General features: G+C 33.8%; 2 protein-coding genes across 2 annotated transcripts; one reads left to right on the forward strand and one right to left on the reverse strand.

Moving 5' to 3' along the window:
• The first annotated feature begins 281 nt into the window (after positions 1 to 281).
• LOC137747960 (E3 ubiquitin-protein ligase PUB23-like) lies at positions 282 to 1547 on the forward strand. The gene has a single exon (XM_068488081.1). The coding sequence runs from the start codon at positions 282 to 284 to the stop codon at positions 1545 to 1547; it is 1266 nt and encodes a 421-aa protein (XP_068344182.1).
• Positions 1548 to 7150: 5603 nt separating this feature from the next.
• LOC137747048 (3-hydroxyisobutyryl-CoA hydrolase 1-like) lies at positions 7151 to 13701 on the reverse strand. The gene is made up of 14 exons (XM_068487051.1): positions 13584 to 13701; positions 13163 to 13243; positions 12586 to 12654; positions 11853 to 11916; positions 11543 to 11622; positions 11321 to 11404; positions 10248 to 10332; positions 9988 to 10073; positions 9701 to 9822; positions 9074 to 9134; positions 8796 to 8897; positions 8149 to 8250; positions 8033 to 8074; positions 7151 to 7533 (listed from the first exon to the last, which is right to left on the reverse strand). Exons 1-14 carry the CDS (start codon positions 13620 to 13622, stop codon positions 7396 to 7398), a joined length of 1155 nt encoding a protein of 384 aa, XP_068343152.1. The 5' UTR covers positions 13623 to 13701; the 3' UTR covers positions 7151 to 7395.
• Positions 13702 to 14455: the final 754 nt, after the last annotated feature.

Below are 14455 nucleotides of genomic sequence, written 5' to 3' on the forward strand. Positions count from 1 at the left end.
ACCACAATTATGGTAGACTCATGGTACTTAATATTAGACTTAAATTAAAAATTAAAAAATTAGAAAATTAAAAAATCAAAACAAAGAAACTTTCCTCCTGTGCTTACTTGTAGATTTAATGTTAGCTACTAATTAAATGCATATCCATATACTGACTTTGAATTTTTCCCTTTATTGGGCTTTCACACCCTCCTCCCCTCTCACTTCATATGTATGAGACGAGAGCTTGATATTGTTGATCTCATAAGTCATAGCCCCCTCAACTTCTCTTTGATTTTGCTATGGAGGATCTTGAGATGTCAGAGAAAAACACACGTTCAGATCACGACTTTGCTCCATACCATTTCAGATGTCCCATTTCTATGGAGCTCATGAAAGACCCCATCACCATCTCCACCGGCGTCACCTATGAACGCAACAACATAGAGAAATGGTTCTTCTCCTACAAGAAGAAAACATGCCCAGCTACAATGCAAAGCCTTGAGAATTTTGACATGATCCCGAACCTCACCCTCAAGAGGCTCATTATTGCATGGCAAACCGAAGAGGATGCGAAAAATGTTATTTGCTCAATATCATCTACACCAAGGCCTTCAGCTAAGCATGAAGAAATTCAAGCGCTCCTCAACACAATCATGTCATCCCCATTCAAGGTAAATTCGATAAAGAAACTTCGTTCCATCATCGAGATAGATGATGAGATGAAAAATGATTTTATTCGATCTAACGGGGTCGAAGTTCTTGTCCAAATTCTTGATCAAATTCTCTTGGAGAGCTCGGATTTCACAACGTTTAGGGCTAGTGAGGAGGCTCTTTGTATTCTTCACCAACTTCCAATATCGGGAGAAGGGAAAACATTTAAATTGTTATCGAAGCAAGAATCAGCCAGATCGATGACTGTCATGCTTCAGCGAGGAAGCACTGAGGCACGGCTCCATACCATTACCATATTCGAGAAGATGGTGAAAACTGAATATGATTGGAGCTTCGTGATACAAGATCAAGGTATAGATTTTTTTAAATCCTTGTTGGAGCTTGTTTCGGATGAAATTTGTAGCAAAGCAAGTTCATGTGCCTTGAAAGTCTTGATAGAAATATTAAGAGCATCAAAGAAAAACAAGTTGAGGGCAATTGAAGCAGGCGCAGTTTGTGTCCTTATAGAGCTACTGCCAGACTCCAACCGATCCAAATGTGAAAAAATGTTGCAAGTGATAAAGTCGTTATGTGAATGTGCTGAGGGAAGGCAGGCCTTGGTGGAACATAGTATGGGCATTGTTGCAGTTTCAAAAAAGATGTTGTATGTTTCTAATGCTGCCACCAAGATAGGGGTGAAGATCATATGGTTGATTTGTAACTTTCATCCGACGGAGAGGGTGTTGGAGGAAATGTTGATTTGTGGATCGGTGAAGAAGCTTCTGGCATTGTTGCAGATGGATAGCGGATCTTCTACAAAGGATAAGGTGGTGAAGATCTTCAAGATGCATGGAAATTCATGGAAACGATATCCATGTTTCCCTTGGGATTTGAAGGATTATTTGGATTTGTGAATGATTCTCTCTAATTAGGGTTCTTTTTTTTTTTTTTTTTATTTATTTATTTTTTTCAATTTTTGTGTTAATTTTTCAAACACAGAGCAAGATACAATTAGTTTTCTTTATTAAATTTGAACTGGCACTTAGTATTGGAAAAGTCTGATTAATGATTTAGATTTTTATATGATTGGATATGGGTAATGCTAGGTAGATTAAATTTGTAGACTAAATTTGCAGACTAAATGATGTATCACCAATAAAAAATAAGCTCGTTAATCAACTCTTATGTCATTTAGTTGACAAAATTTAGTCTCTTTAGTATTATTCTTTGGATATTGGTCCAGTGGTGATAATAGTACTTTATTTTGTGTTGATCGTCGTTGGAACTGCATGTGCTATTAGATATGCTTTTCTAAATTCCTTTCACCTCTCTCTTGGTTTCATTTTATCTCCTGCTAATTGTTTCTACTTGATTGGAGTATATTTCAGTTTAACTCACATAGGATTTGAGTTTTATGTTTATAGGTATTGAGTTCGATAGTTAATTAATAGTACTTGGCCGCATTATGGTTGTCGGACTTTATCGTGGTAGGTTTATCGTAGTAAATATTAAAAAGTTTAATTAAAACAATGATTCTTCAACCTTAAGCCTAATTATCAAACTACGATCCGAGATGCACTATTGGATGTTTCAATCAACTGCATTATTCTTGGTTGATTACATGTAGAGCCAAATGAGGATTTGACCTTCCAAATTACAAAACTTAAAAAGTGGTAAATAGAAATTTACTGTCTGATAACAATTACTCGTATAAATAAGGGTGATGAAGAAAGTTGGAGTTTCACGATAAAACTAATTGATAATATGGAAAGTAGTCATCTCTTATAAGAACATGTAAGGTTCTACCTTTTCTGATGTGGAATTTACTCTCAAAACTGTTATTGGTACACCTCGTTTTACCTTCTATACACTCATCTCAATGGTCATCGTATCAAATGAATTGAAGAAGATCAAAGACATAAATTAACATGAAATATGTAAAAGATAAAAATGAATGTATGAATAGAACCACCCCTGAATAAAATAAAAATTATTGATTGGTAGTGATCTGGAAAGATGGTGAAATCCTTGCCTATGCCGGATCTTTATTTTTAAAATTTTGGTAGGAGCGGTGGTCGTAGTGAATGAGTGTCTCTGTGTGTGAATGCTATAATTAAGTAAAGTTTTAGCGTGTCCGACCAACCTAGAGGTCCAAGACCTCAGCTACCAGCTTGATTAGGAGTTTAATTTGTTCTACATTTACCCTTTCTGGACGGAGAGATCAAGTAATACAGGTTTCCTGCATAATTGTGTTGCAGCTCAAACAGAATGATATTAGAGCCATGGATGAGTGATTCCAAAACTAGGAACTTAGTTAGGTAACATATTATAAGGGAAGGTAAAATTTGTCTATACTATCGCAATTCATGTATGTAAAGATTTCGACAAGATGATTGAATAGGAAAGAAAAATGAACTTTTTTCTTTTTGGAATGAAATTTTTATGGAAGCCACATGAATAGAATCAAATCTTATTTCATTATATTTACATGATATTACTTTTTCTTATTATTAAACAAGTCCCCCAGATGACTTAATTACTTGATCCAAATTTATGTTTCGTCTTTCATTATTATTATTATTATGCCTTTTTTTTTTTTTTTGTTTTTTTTTTTTTTTTTTAAGTATAAGTACTCTTCAATGACCGATTTGCGTACAACATGAATGAAAGGTGAAAAGAACCTTATTTAGGGAGTGTGATAAGATTTTTACCACCTATCAAAGTAATGATAAAAACACTTAAAAACACTTGCAAGAATACAAGGTTATCGTAGTATAGCAGATCAAGCAAGGGGGCGCAACGAAGGGTTTAGCAAGATCACTCGATTTGGATGTGCGGGGACGGTTCCTACTTTGAGCTAGCACTTGAGCCTGATGGTGATGAGTGTCATAAGAAGCAAGCAGTGAGCCTTGAGAAAGAGCACTCCGCCGCACACTACGAGGGAAGGAAGCGAATGAATAATTTATGTTAAAACCAAATCTTAATTAATTATTTGAAAACAAAGTTTGGAAAAAGGGTGATTTTATGACCTAAAATATTAAAAATGAATTTAATTAAAAACAATTAAATAAATTGAGAAAGTACAAAAAAACAAAAGAAAATAGTTTTGAAAATAAATTTGAGCATTAGGGTTTTGCCGTCATCTTAACAATCCTACGTAGTTCTTCCAACTACCTATGAATTACACATGTATATTTGAAGGTTAGGTTTTCCTAATATATATCCTACTTGAAACCTTCAACATAAAACGTATATCTAATATGCAACCCGTCCGTGGTGTCTAGATCGAATGTGAACATGCAAGACTCATTAAGTTTTGTAAAAACCTTTTGAAAAATCATACAACCCTTAAGACGTGTTGTCCATCTTAAAAAGTTACACATATTAATCACAAGAAGCAGCGCCAATTTCAAGGATAGCCCTCCTCCAAAAGTACATCAAATTACTTTTCTAAATATCCTAATGGTGGCCAATCATCAAGACAATTAGATAGTTTAAACAGGTGATTAATAATTCAAAACCTGCATGCATAATATCACAAGTAAATTGAAAAGAGACTACATATTCTTGCTAAGGCTCGTGGCCTCACCCTAGCAAACGAAATTAGTTACGAATAATCATAAAATAAAATATTATTAAAAACATAGACAGAAAACAACTTGAAAATAAACTTGAATCCTCAAAAGCTCCAAAGTAGTGCGCGTTCTCCTTCTAAAGTAATACGTTCATCTGTCTCTCTAATGGCTAAATAGCCTTATTTATACTACTAGAAAATAAAACTCTACCTATTAAAGGTCTTCTAAAAACTAAGAAACATAATAGAATAAGATAACTATGAAATACATTTCTATTCTAACTTTGGGAAATCTGCTCAGCCACAAATCAGCCACGTCTTTGGATCTTCAGGGTCACAAAACCTGCCCAAAATGGCTAGAGCTAAAACTTGAGATGTCCCGAACATAATTGCAGAAGACCTCGAACCCAAAAGACATCATCTTGGACGCCAAAAAGCCCACATAAACCCAAAACATCACTTTGACAGTACTGCACGCTGCTCCTTTATTTCATTGCCAAAAATAAACTGATGGGTAGAAAAATCTGAAACTTTGATACAAATTGGTTGAAAGACACACGAACATCATTCAATTGGAATCACTCCAAAATTCATCAGTTTGGTCACTTTTTGCTTAAAAGGAACTCGAATGTCCTACATTGAAAATACATAACAAAATATAAAAATTATACCAAAATAACTAATAAATTATAACTAAAATTAAGATAAAATATATAATACAATATCAACTGTACAATAAACAATTTGAGATTCGACGCGAACAGTCATTCGAAGGAATGGAGCATAGAGCCTTTACTTTATATTAGTAAAGCAGCTGCTCCTAATGGCTTTAGCCGATATTCCCATTTTCTCGTCGACCATGATGCAAAAGGAGGCTGTTAGAGTGAACGCGCTGAATTTCAAAGGAGTCCTTGTATACATATAGTTATTTCAAATTCGTTTCAAAATATACTATGGATATAGATTTTTCCTAATCTTTGATGTATTGCATGTCGTCCGTTTAAATTATTACACTAGTGTTTCTAGATTTTTCAGAAACATTCAATAAGAACTTTTCTAGCAGTTTTTATAACAAATTAATTTCCATCATGTGGAGCCTGTGGTGTTCACTAATAACAGTAATTTTGTCAAAAATAAAATAATTTTTAAACCACCCTCTCATTTGACATGTATGGTCGTGGCACTTACCTGTGGACGAAAACTCTGTGTAAAACTGTAACATTTTATTGAATTTTTGCGTAGTTTCCCCACACTTCTACATCCCTCCCCTTCAATGCAATTGGTCAACAGATTTTGACTATAACTTACCTTCCTATTTATGTCTTTTTCCTTACACTATGTTTGAAATCTTGGATGAAAAAAATAAACTTGGAATTTTAACCAAGGTCAGAATTTGTAAATTAACATGCACCAATTTCATCATTTGAATTCATAAACATAAAAGTTTAGAATTTCCGCATGAAAAAAACTTGGAATTTGGGACCTCCAATTCCTAAGTTTAAATTCCAAGTAAATAGGTGTCATTTCCAAACTTCTACAAGTGAGATTTTAAAAATAACAAATTCCGTATTGAATTTTTATTGGTCTTTTAAGTTAGCCAAACAAAAAAAATTCACAAATTTTAGAAATAAAATTTCGTTATTTCAATTTCCGTCATTTTAAAAGTCTTTAGTAATTTTAAATTTTCTCATTAAAAAAAAGTGTAAAATATTAACAAAGGTAAATAAATAAAATAAAAAATATATATATACATGAACTAGTCATATATGCTATAAGTTTTCGTTTGAACGGGCTATCGAAGTGAAGCAGCTCCTGCTCCAAATTAAATTAATTTGAATAACCACGACTTAAGAGGTTGTGTGCAAAAGTTATCCATTGAAATGGAGGAAAGATTTTTGTTCTTTATCTTTTAATTATTTGGAAGGCTAAATCCCAAGTTCTAAAAGTGAAGGTATTGAAATTGCATAAAGTATAGACGTGAGGGAGATGTAATTGACACTTTCAAACAATCTTGCGGGGTTCACTTTTAGGTTTGTAACGGAATATTTGATCAAAGTGATATATTACGCAAATCTCATGAATCATTTTAGATTCAACTACATGCTCTTTGGGATTTTTGATGAATGTGAGTGCTCTGTTGAATCCAAAAATAATACCAATAACAATAACAGCATACAAAGAGCATGTAGCTGAGTTTACAGGAGTAATTACTCTTGTACTTGATGTCCAAATTTATTCACTTGGAATAAAACAATATATTAATTGGTAGTTTGAATCATGTGGATAATAGGTTCGATATCAATTAATTTCTCCATCCCAGAGTAAATATATTGAAGAAAATTATAGCAATGGTCACTTAACTTTAATCAAATTGGAGCAATGATCCCCTAACTAAAAATTCATGACTATTGGTTCCTTAACTCATCAAAATGTGCAGCTATGGTCCTTTTCGTCAATTTTGTCAAAATCCTGTCAAAATGACTCATGTTGAAAGGATCATTGCTACAATTGAATTAAAGTTAAAGGACCGTTACTCTAATTGTGTGGCATGTGACTCATTTTAATAGAAGTTCTAACAGAGTTGACGAAAGAGACCATAATTGCACATTTTTTATGAGTTAAGAGACCAGTGATCATAGATTTTTAGTCAAAGGACTATTGCTCCAATCATATTAAAGTTGAAAGACTATTGCTACAATTTTCTCTATATATCGAGTATTATAAAAATAAAAATAAAAATAAAAAAATAAAAAAGAGAGTAGGCAACAAGCGGGGTTTTGGAAAGGCCAAAGTCAAAATCAATGCATTGACACTCAAAACAAATAAAGTGTTGTGTGCATGTTTTCTTTGTCTAGTTGAATGGTGAAAGAAGACTGATACCAACTGCTAAAGGGCATTGGAACAATATGCATATCAGGGGTTACCGGTTGGAAAGCTTCTCAGCAAGTCCAATCTCTGTCGACCGAATCCAAACGTGCGGATACATTGTGCAAATTTATGTCTATGGCTTTAACCATGCGTATACAGATTTATTTTATTTGGCTGACACAAGATATGCCCAGTACCGAGCCATTCGGTTTTATTACCAAGAACTTGAGCAATGATAATATATGTACCTGCTGAAGTAAGAACTTAAACCAAATAGCCTTGACAAGTTACAAGTTTGAGAAGGTAGAAAGGCGTAGTACTTAAAGCTTGGCAATGGCAGTTACAGGCAAGTTTGATCTTGCAGGGAGCTTTAAATCTTCCCATCCTTCATCGTCCAACTTAGAGAAGTACCGCTCGACCATATGGTCAGTGACGAGCTCCAATTTAGAAGGCTCCCACTGCATGAAGAACCAAGAGAAGAATCCAACGAAAATTCAAGCCTAAGTTTTAGATATAGACATATTTGTATGATAAAAACACGTACATATATGTGTGCGCGCGCTCGTGTAAGTACATAAAAGGGATTCTACACCCAAAATTATTTGTCCAGTTGGCCTTAGAGAAAAATATATAAGGCGTTTCAATGACTACGCGTCCGAACTTGAAAAAGTCTGGATGAGCAGCTGAGATAATTTCTTTACACACATAAGTTATGTTGACAAAAGCAAGCCCTCATTATAAGACAAGGGTCACTTTGTGGTAGCACAACCATCAATGTGGTACATGATTTAAACGTTCCATGTTTTAGGTTTCGAATAAAGGATAACAGAAAACAAGTTAAATTTAAAATGTTTAAATATATTTGTTGATTATAATTAGATGATGATCCACTTTCACTATTTGTTGATTATTTACACGGATGATCTTTCAAGAGAAAAGTAAAAAAATGTCATTTACCTTTGGGTTCTTGTCCTTGTCCAACAATAAAGCTCTGCAACCCTGCAATTAGAAGCAAAGCTTAAGTCACCCGAAAAAACAAAAAAAACGTGGATAAGCTATGTGGACAAGCTAACCTCTCTGAAGTCCTTGCTGACTTCTCCTTTCACCACATGCGAAACCATTCTATATTCACAAACAAGGCACTGACCAACTCCCTGAAGCCTTCCTTCTCTAATCTAAAATTGAAGGGAACACATTAATACCAAGCCCAAAAATTTTGCAATTCAATCTCATACAGCGCAATGTGTCTCGATGTTTGTCCTGAGCATATTATACAACTTCAATTCCAAGCTTTAGCCTTAGATGATATTTGTGCGGAATACAAATACCTCATTTTCTGCTGAGAGAAAATGAAAAGAAATACCTAACTTGCAAGTACATATTTTTTTGCCTTTCATAACCGTGAGATTACATGTTCATGTGAGCCATAACTTTATATTTTACCTTACTATATTGAATTTCACCTTACTCCCTTCAAAGCTTAACTTTATATTTCACCTTACTATATACAATTTACGACGAAGCATGAATTTATATTTTTAGAATATAGTTATGGAACCCTATCCCATCTGTCCTGTGCATAACAAGCAATACTTTTCTTGCCTGATATAAGGAGAAAAAAACAATCTAATATCATACCAGATTCATACACAAATTCGATATATAATTTTGATATGCTAGAATTAACTAACTGCAACTTTAAGGCCTGCAGTAGACATACTGATCTCAAAGAAATCTTCAAACTCATTGGTGATGCCTTCTTTAGCGCTTGAACTGTTGAAGTTAACCAATCATCCGCCCTGTTTTTAGCCTCCTCATCCTCCTTCAATAGCAAATCATAGGTATGGTTAAGTAAATATACATGTTTAGTCTACGAGTATAACACTAAACAAAAACTATTTAAGTACCGAGCCAAAAGAGTATTAAACTTTCCAAAGATGTAAAACTCAGAGAACATCAAACCAGGCCTTCCAATATTTTAAATTCAAATCAACTTACAAGGGCAGATAAAATTTCTTCTACAGTTCTTCTAGAAAAGCACTTGTCTATAATGTCCATCCTGTATTCAAAACAGCTCAAACATTACAAATAAATACTCCCAGCTTTTCATTTTTGATAATATATAACTGGTTCAACAAATGATGGGTCTAGTTAAGCTAATAGACACATCAATTTCTGGACTATGCAATGGATTTGTTAAACTTGATAAATGCAGAAAGATGTAGCTACTCTCCTTAACGTCACCAATTTTACCTCTAGAAACTTCTAAGTGTGTAGCAACTTAAACATTTAACTGTTTGCTGTGCTTCAACCATTAAAACAACGAATATTTTGCTGAACTAAGTAATGTAGTTGGTGTCCTAGGTTTTATAGAGTTCACACTTCCACTATGAGGATCCAAATTGTTATAAAATCTTGTGTGTACCACTGGATATTCCATTGGAAGCAAAATAAGATCACACAGAACAGTGAATACATTTAAGGGAAAGTTCAAAGCAACTGGTGCATGAGAATTTCAGTCCGTTAAAAGGAAAAAAAAATCACAAAAAAAAAAAAAAAAAAAAAAAAAAGAAAAAAAAAAATCCTAAAAGTAGTAGTTAAAGAAAAAGGAAAAGAAATACTAACCGGAAATAAGCACTTTTCTTTTTCAGAGCTGGACTCTGCGAGTATTTATCTATAATAGCTTGAATATTGGCAAAATCACTTGAATCAACTTTGTTTAAAGCTTCTTCTAACAAAGACAATCTCTGTCAATAAAGCAAACACAGAATAAGCACTCAAGTTTAACATGCTGCTACTTGTTATGATTCTCAACCAGCATAACTCCTTAACCAACCAGGTCATCTTCTTGTTAATTTTCAATTAGGCCCATTAGAATAGATAAAATATGATGACAATAAGAGGTGGCATACTGTTGATGGAACAAAATGTGTAGCAAGACCACAAGCAAGCATTTCAGCACCATCCAATCTGGTACCTGTAAGACCAACATATTCTCCTGCAGTGCACATATTGGAGAAGGGGCAATCAATAATTGAGTACAAAAGATAGTAAAGAAGAGGAGTACATGTCATAGTTGCCACTACTTCATACAAAAGACAGTACAGGAAAAAAAATAAATTATTTACTGAAGTCAAACAAATATGCAAACCAGAGACATAACAGATATTACCAAAGAATCCAGGAAGTCTGGACAAGTAATAAGAGGCACCTACATCCGGAAAAAGTCCCAAAGCAGTTTCGGGCATTGCAAAAACCTGCAAAAGATTAATCAGAAATACAAGGAATTAAAGTTGTTACTACAAAGACAGATATCTTTGCAATTGGTCTCCCCAAACGCAGTTAAAAATCTCGACCATCTGTTGGATACCAACAGCGATGCAATTATGCACAAATAACACACTAAGCAGATTACTAGCTTTTCCATATATAAAACAACAGAGCCCTCTTCTTTCCCAATAGAACGGTCAAACCATAATCTAATATCATATACAAAGCTTGGGATTTCATGCATCCCTTGGCCTGGTATAAAAATGGGAACTTATGTACCTTCCTTGCGTGCTTGTTCTTTACAAGTCCCCCATTTAGCTCACAGCATCTTAGCTCTCCATAAATATAAAGAAATGCTACATTTTAATCTCTGGTAAGTGCAATATATGCCATAAATATTTTTCAACAAAATCTCAGCATTCGCCTTATAGGCTTATATTATTCTCAAAGCCCGTGGACTTTGGCCTTGACGCAGAATGTGTTTTTATACATTTTCTAGGGTAATAGAAAGGCTATGTTTTCATTACTTGATCAGGTTAACTCAAACTTACAGATTTTCAATGTACTCACAGAAACCTTGGGGTCCATAACACCATATACAACAACAACAACCAAGCCCTATCCCACTAGGGTCCATATAAAGCAACAAAATTATTACTGATGTACAATGAAAAGTAATGAGATTATTTTCAAGATATTGAAGTGACAAAATAACTAGTATCTCACAACGGACAATTAACTGCAATACTTACAGATATAGCATTGAAATTTTGGATATAGGACACTCAGAATTATCGTGGGTAATTCAGTCATATTCTACTATGAATAATATAAGCAGAAATTAACTTCCCATAGTTCAAAACAAAGAGGGAAAATAGAGAAAATAGGAAAATATGCAATTCATAAATAGTTCAAATCAAAAGGATGCACCCCAAATTACTCCCAACTTGAGACCTGAAATAAAGTGAGACATACCGAATTCTCCGTTGCAACACGAAATATTCCATGTATTGAAGCACCAGCCCCACCTCCCATAACAATTCCGTCCAGAATTGAAACCTTCAATGATGTCATGATAATAGTAAGTAAAATATATTTTTCCAAATAAAGCTATATTGACCTAGAACGAATACCTCTGATACCAAAACTCAATAAGTTTTAATATGAAAACAGAAATTAACAAATCAACTGGGTCACCTGGGGTTTGCTGTACGTTGCCAGCAAATAATTCAAGGTAAACTCCTTCTGAAAAAAATGAGCAGCTAATCTCCAATTTCCTAAGTTATACAACAGGGTGATCTCAGGTTGAAAGTAATTTATTGCATACTATAAATAGATACACAGCATAGCAGAAAGGGGGAATGGACACTAGTTGAAAATTTAATAACAGTTAAATGAAACTTGCACCTAAATTGATGATATAGCTCAGTACTTGATGTTAATGATCAGTATATACGCTCAATAAAAATAGAAAAAGAAAAGACAGGTGACAAAAAAGCAGTTATGCCTTCATTAATCTGACGAACCACAGCCGCTACATCTCCACCAGCACAAAAAGCTCTTCCTTTCCCCTACAAAAATACAAACAAGTTGCACCTGTCACAATGTTTTACTTTCACTGTCTAGCTGAAAACAGGAGTATGAACGTTCAAGAATTATTTCAATCAAAGTTTTAGTGGATAAAAGCCCAGCCTCTATCCCAGATGATCCACTATACACCATAATAAACTGTAATCAAATCATCAACCTTTTAGATTGCCATTAAGCAAGCCAGTTGAAACAGCGGAAAATGAAAGAGAATACCAAGCTGGCTTTGGTTTAAATTTAATGCAAGAGACTGTAAAACTTATTTTGCTCCCAACCATTTTTAAGGAAAATGGTCAAGATGAATTAGGGGAAACAAGTGGTATGAAACATGTGCGCCAAATAAACTTAAAATTCCTTTTTCTTGGAGAAGACACAACAGAATCGAAAGATGGCTTTACATCAACAGGATTATAGGTTCGCAACATCAAGCCAAACACTTTGATGCTAATATTTATAAACAGAACTCAAAAGCAAATGTAAGCACCACAGCTTTGTCAAAAAGAGAGATAAATTAAATGGTTAGAAACTTACAAACATCCAACTGCATATGCATAGTAACTTCATGCTAAGACAGCATTACTGGACTTCTTTCTCGTTCCTCATTGATAAAGTTTAAATACAATACATAAAACTAGAGCATGGAAGAAGCGTACCTTGACAATTACCAACTTGACATTAGCATCATCCTCATAGGCAAGGAAAAGTTCCAACAGACGAGAAATCTACCCAAAAAAGGAACAAGAAATGAGAAACATTATAATCTTGTTTCACCAGAACCCATATTAATCATAGTTAAGTAGATAATATGGCTACATGAAAAAGTTATAGACACGGCATAGTATGAAGCAGCTTAATTTAATAATCTAACAGTCATTTAAAAGATGATGCAGGCAACAAAAGACTGAGGATAAACAATGTTCGAGATTCTGTTTATTTTCTACATGATACCTCTATGGGATCTTCAAGGCTGATATGATTCTTAGAAAAGCATATACCTTCTTAAAAAAAAATTAAGAAAAAAATGAGAGGGTATGCCTTCTGCTAAAATCTTATCGTTGAAAATTTATAATCTAATTCCAAATTTAAATTCAAGAAAGTTGAGTTATGAATAAAAAATAACACAGAACACAAAACATCAATCATAAAACATAGACACAAGACAAAAACCGGAAAAAAGAGTTAGGTCTCAAAATTTCAACTAAAGCAGTAAAATTCATGATAGGGAAATACCATATCAAAGTTAAGGGCATTCAGTTGCCGAGGCCGGTTCAATGTCAATGTCCTCACAAACAAATTCTTCTGTACCAAAACCTATCAGATAACAAGAACCAAGCCATAAGCTCCAGACAAATATTAGGCAACAATTGAAATAAAAGCACTAAATAATCACATAATCCGCATTTCTACAATAACAATTTCCGACCCAATTCAGGAAAGCAACTAAAAATTGGAATTCAAGCATTAGGAATAAAAATTTCAAGATGCTCCAAGTTCCACTCCTAATTTGCCCAGAAGCCAAACACACAATAATATGGATTGAATTAAAACAGAAGAAACACACATACATACACACACAGATATATATATATATATGTATATATGTATGTTTATGTATTGTAAAGGAAATGAATAGAATAAAAAATTGGTTTACCGAATCTTCTTCGCGCGGAGTAGAGGTGGAAGAAGCCATGGTTGTACTGGAAATGCACTAAAACGACAGATACAGACGCGCACGCCTGAAGCTTTTGTATACTGGTTTCAACTGTATATAGCGGGACAGATTTGTAATTTCCCTGACCCAAAACTTTGGTTGGGTGTTTTAATCGGTCAGAAAAAAATGGTTGGGCCCAGTAATTAGAGTCGCAACCCATTCGGCCTACCAGCCTCAGACTCCGGTCCACTTGGTTAGAAACCGTGTCTCGTGTTCGACTCACATAGTGGAAATGGCTTACAATAATGAAAATAATTTGAAAATTTTAAATTTTAATAATAAGGACAAAATAAATTGTAAAGTGAATAGTACTAGGATTGACATTTTAATGGAAAATTATGATTTTTCATTAAAATGAACAGTACCATAAGCTTTTCATTAAAATTCCCTGTAATATAAGCAAGGATTGGAAGATACTCATTTTATTGTCTAGGATTGTGTGAGTATTTTAAATGTCATCATTTCATTTCAAACTCCAACAATTCAAAACTTAACCACTGGAGTTGATTTTAATTATTATTGATTAAATAGAATGAAGAGGAGAGTTTTGTATTTTAAACAAATAATTTTGTCTACATTAAAAGGGTGAGGAAGTGGGCTAAGTCTCATAATGGCTAGCAATAATGTGGTTTAAGTTCGTCTTTGGTAAGAGTCAAACCTAAGATCTCTCACTTACAAGTAAAGAGGAATACCACTAGACTGTAATATTAAGTGGTAGAATGAAGAGAAGAGTTGATTATGTTAGCGTGAGTCAACTTTTTTATTTATTATAGTCAACTTTCTTATTTATTCTAGTCAACTTTTCTATTTAT

The sequence above is a fragment of the Pyrus communis genome, chromosome 10 (assembly GCF_963583255.1).
Source record: "Pyrus communis chromosome 10, drPyrComm1.1, whole genome shotgun sequence".
Taxonomy (NCBI): Eukaryota; Viridiplantae; Streptophyta; class Magnoliopsida; order Rosales; family Rosaceae; genus Pyrus; species Pyrus communis.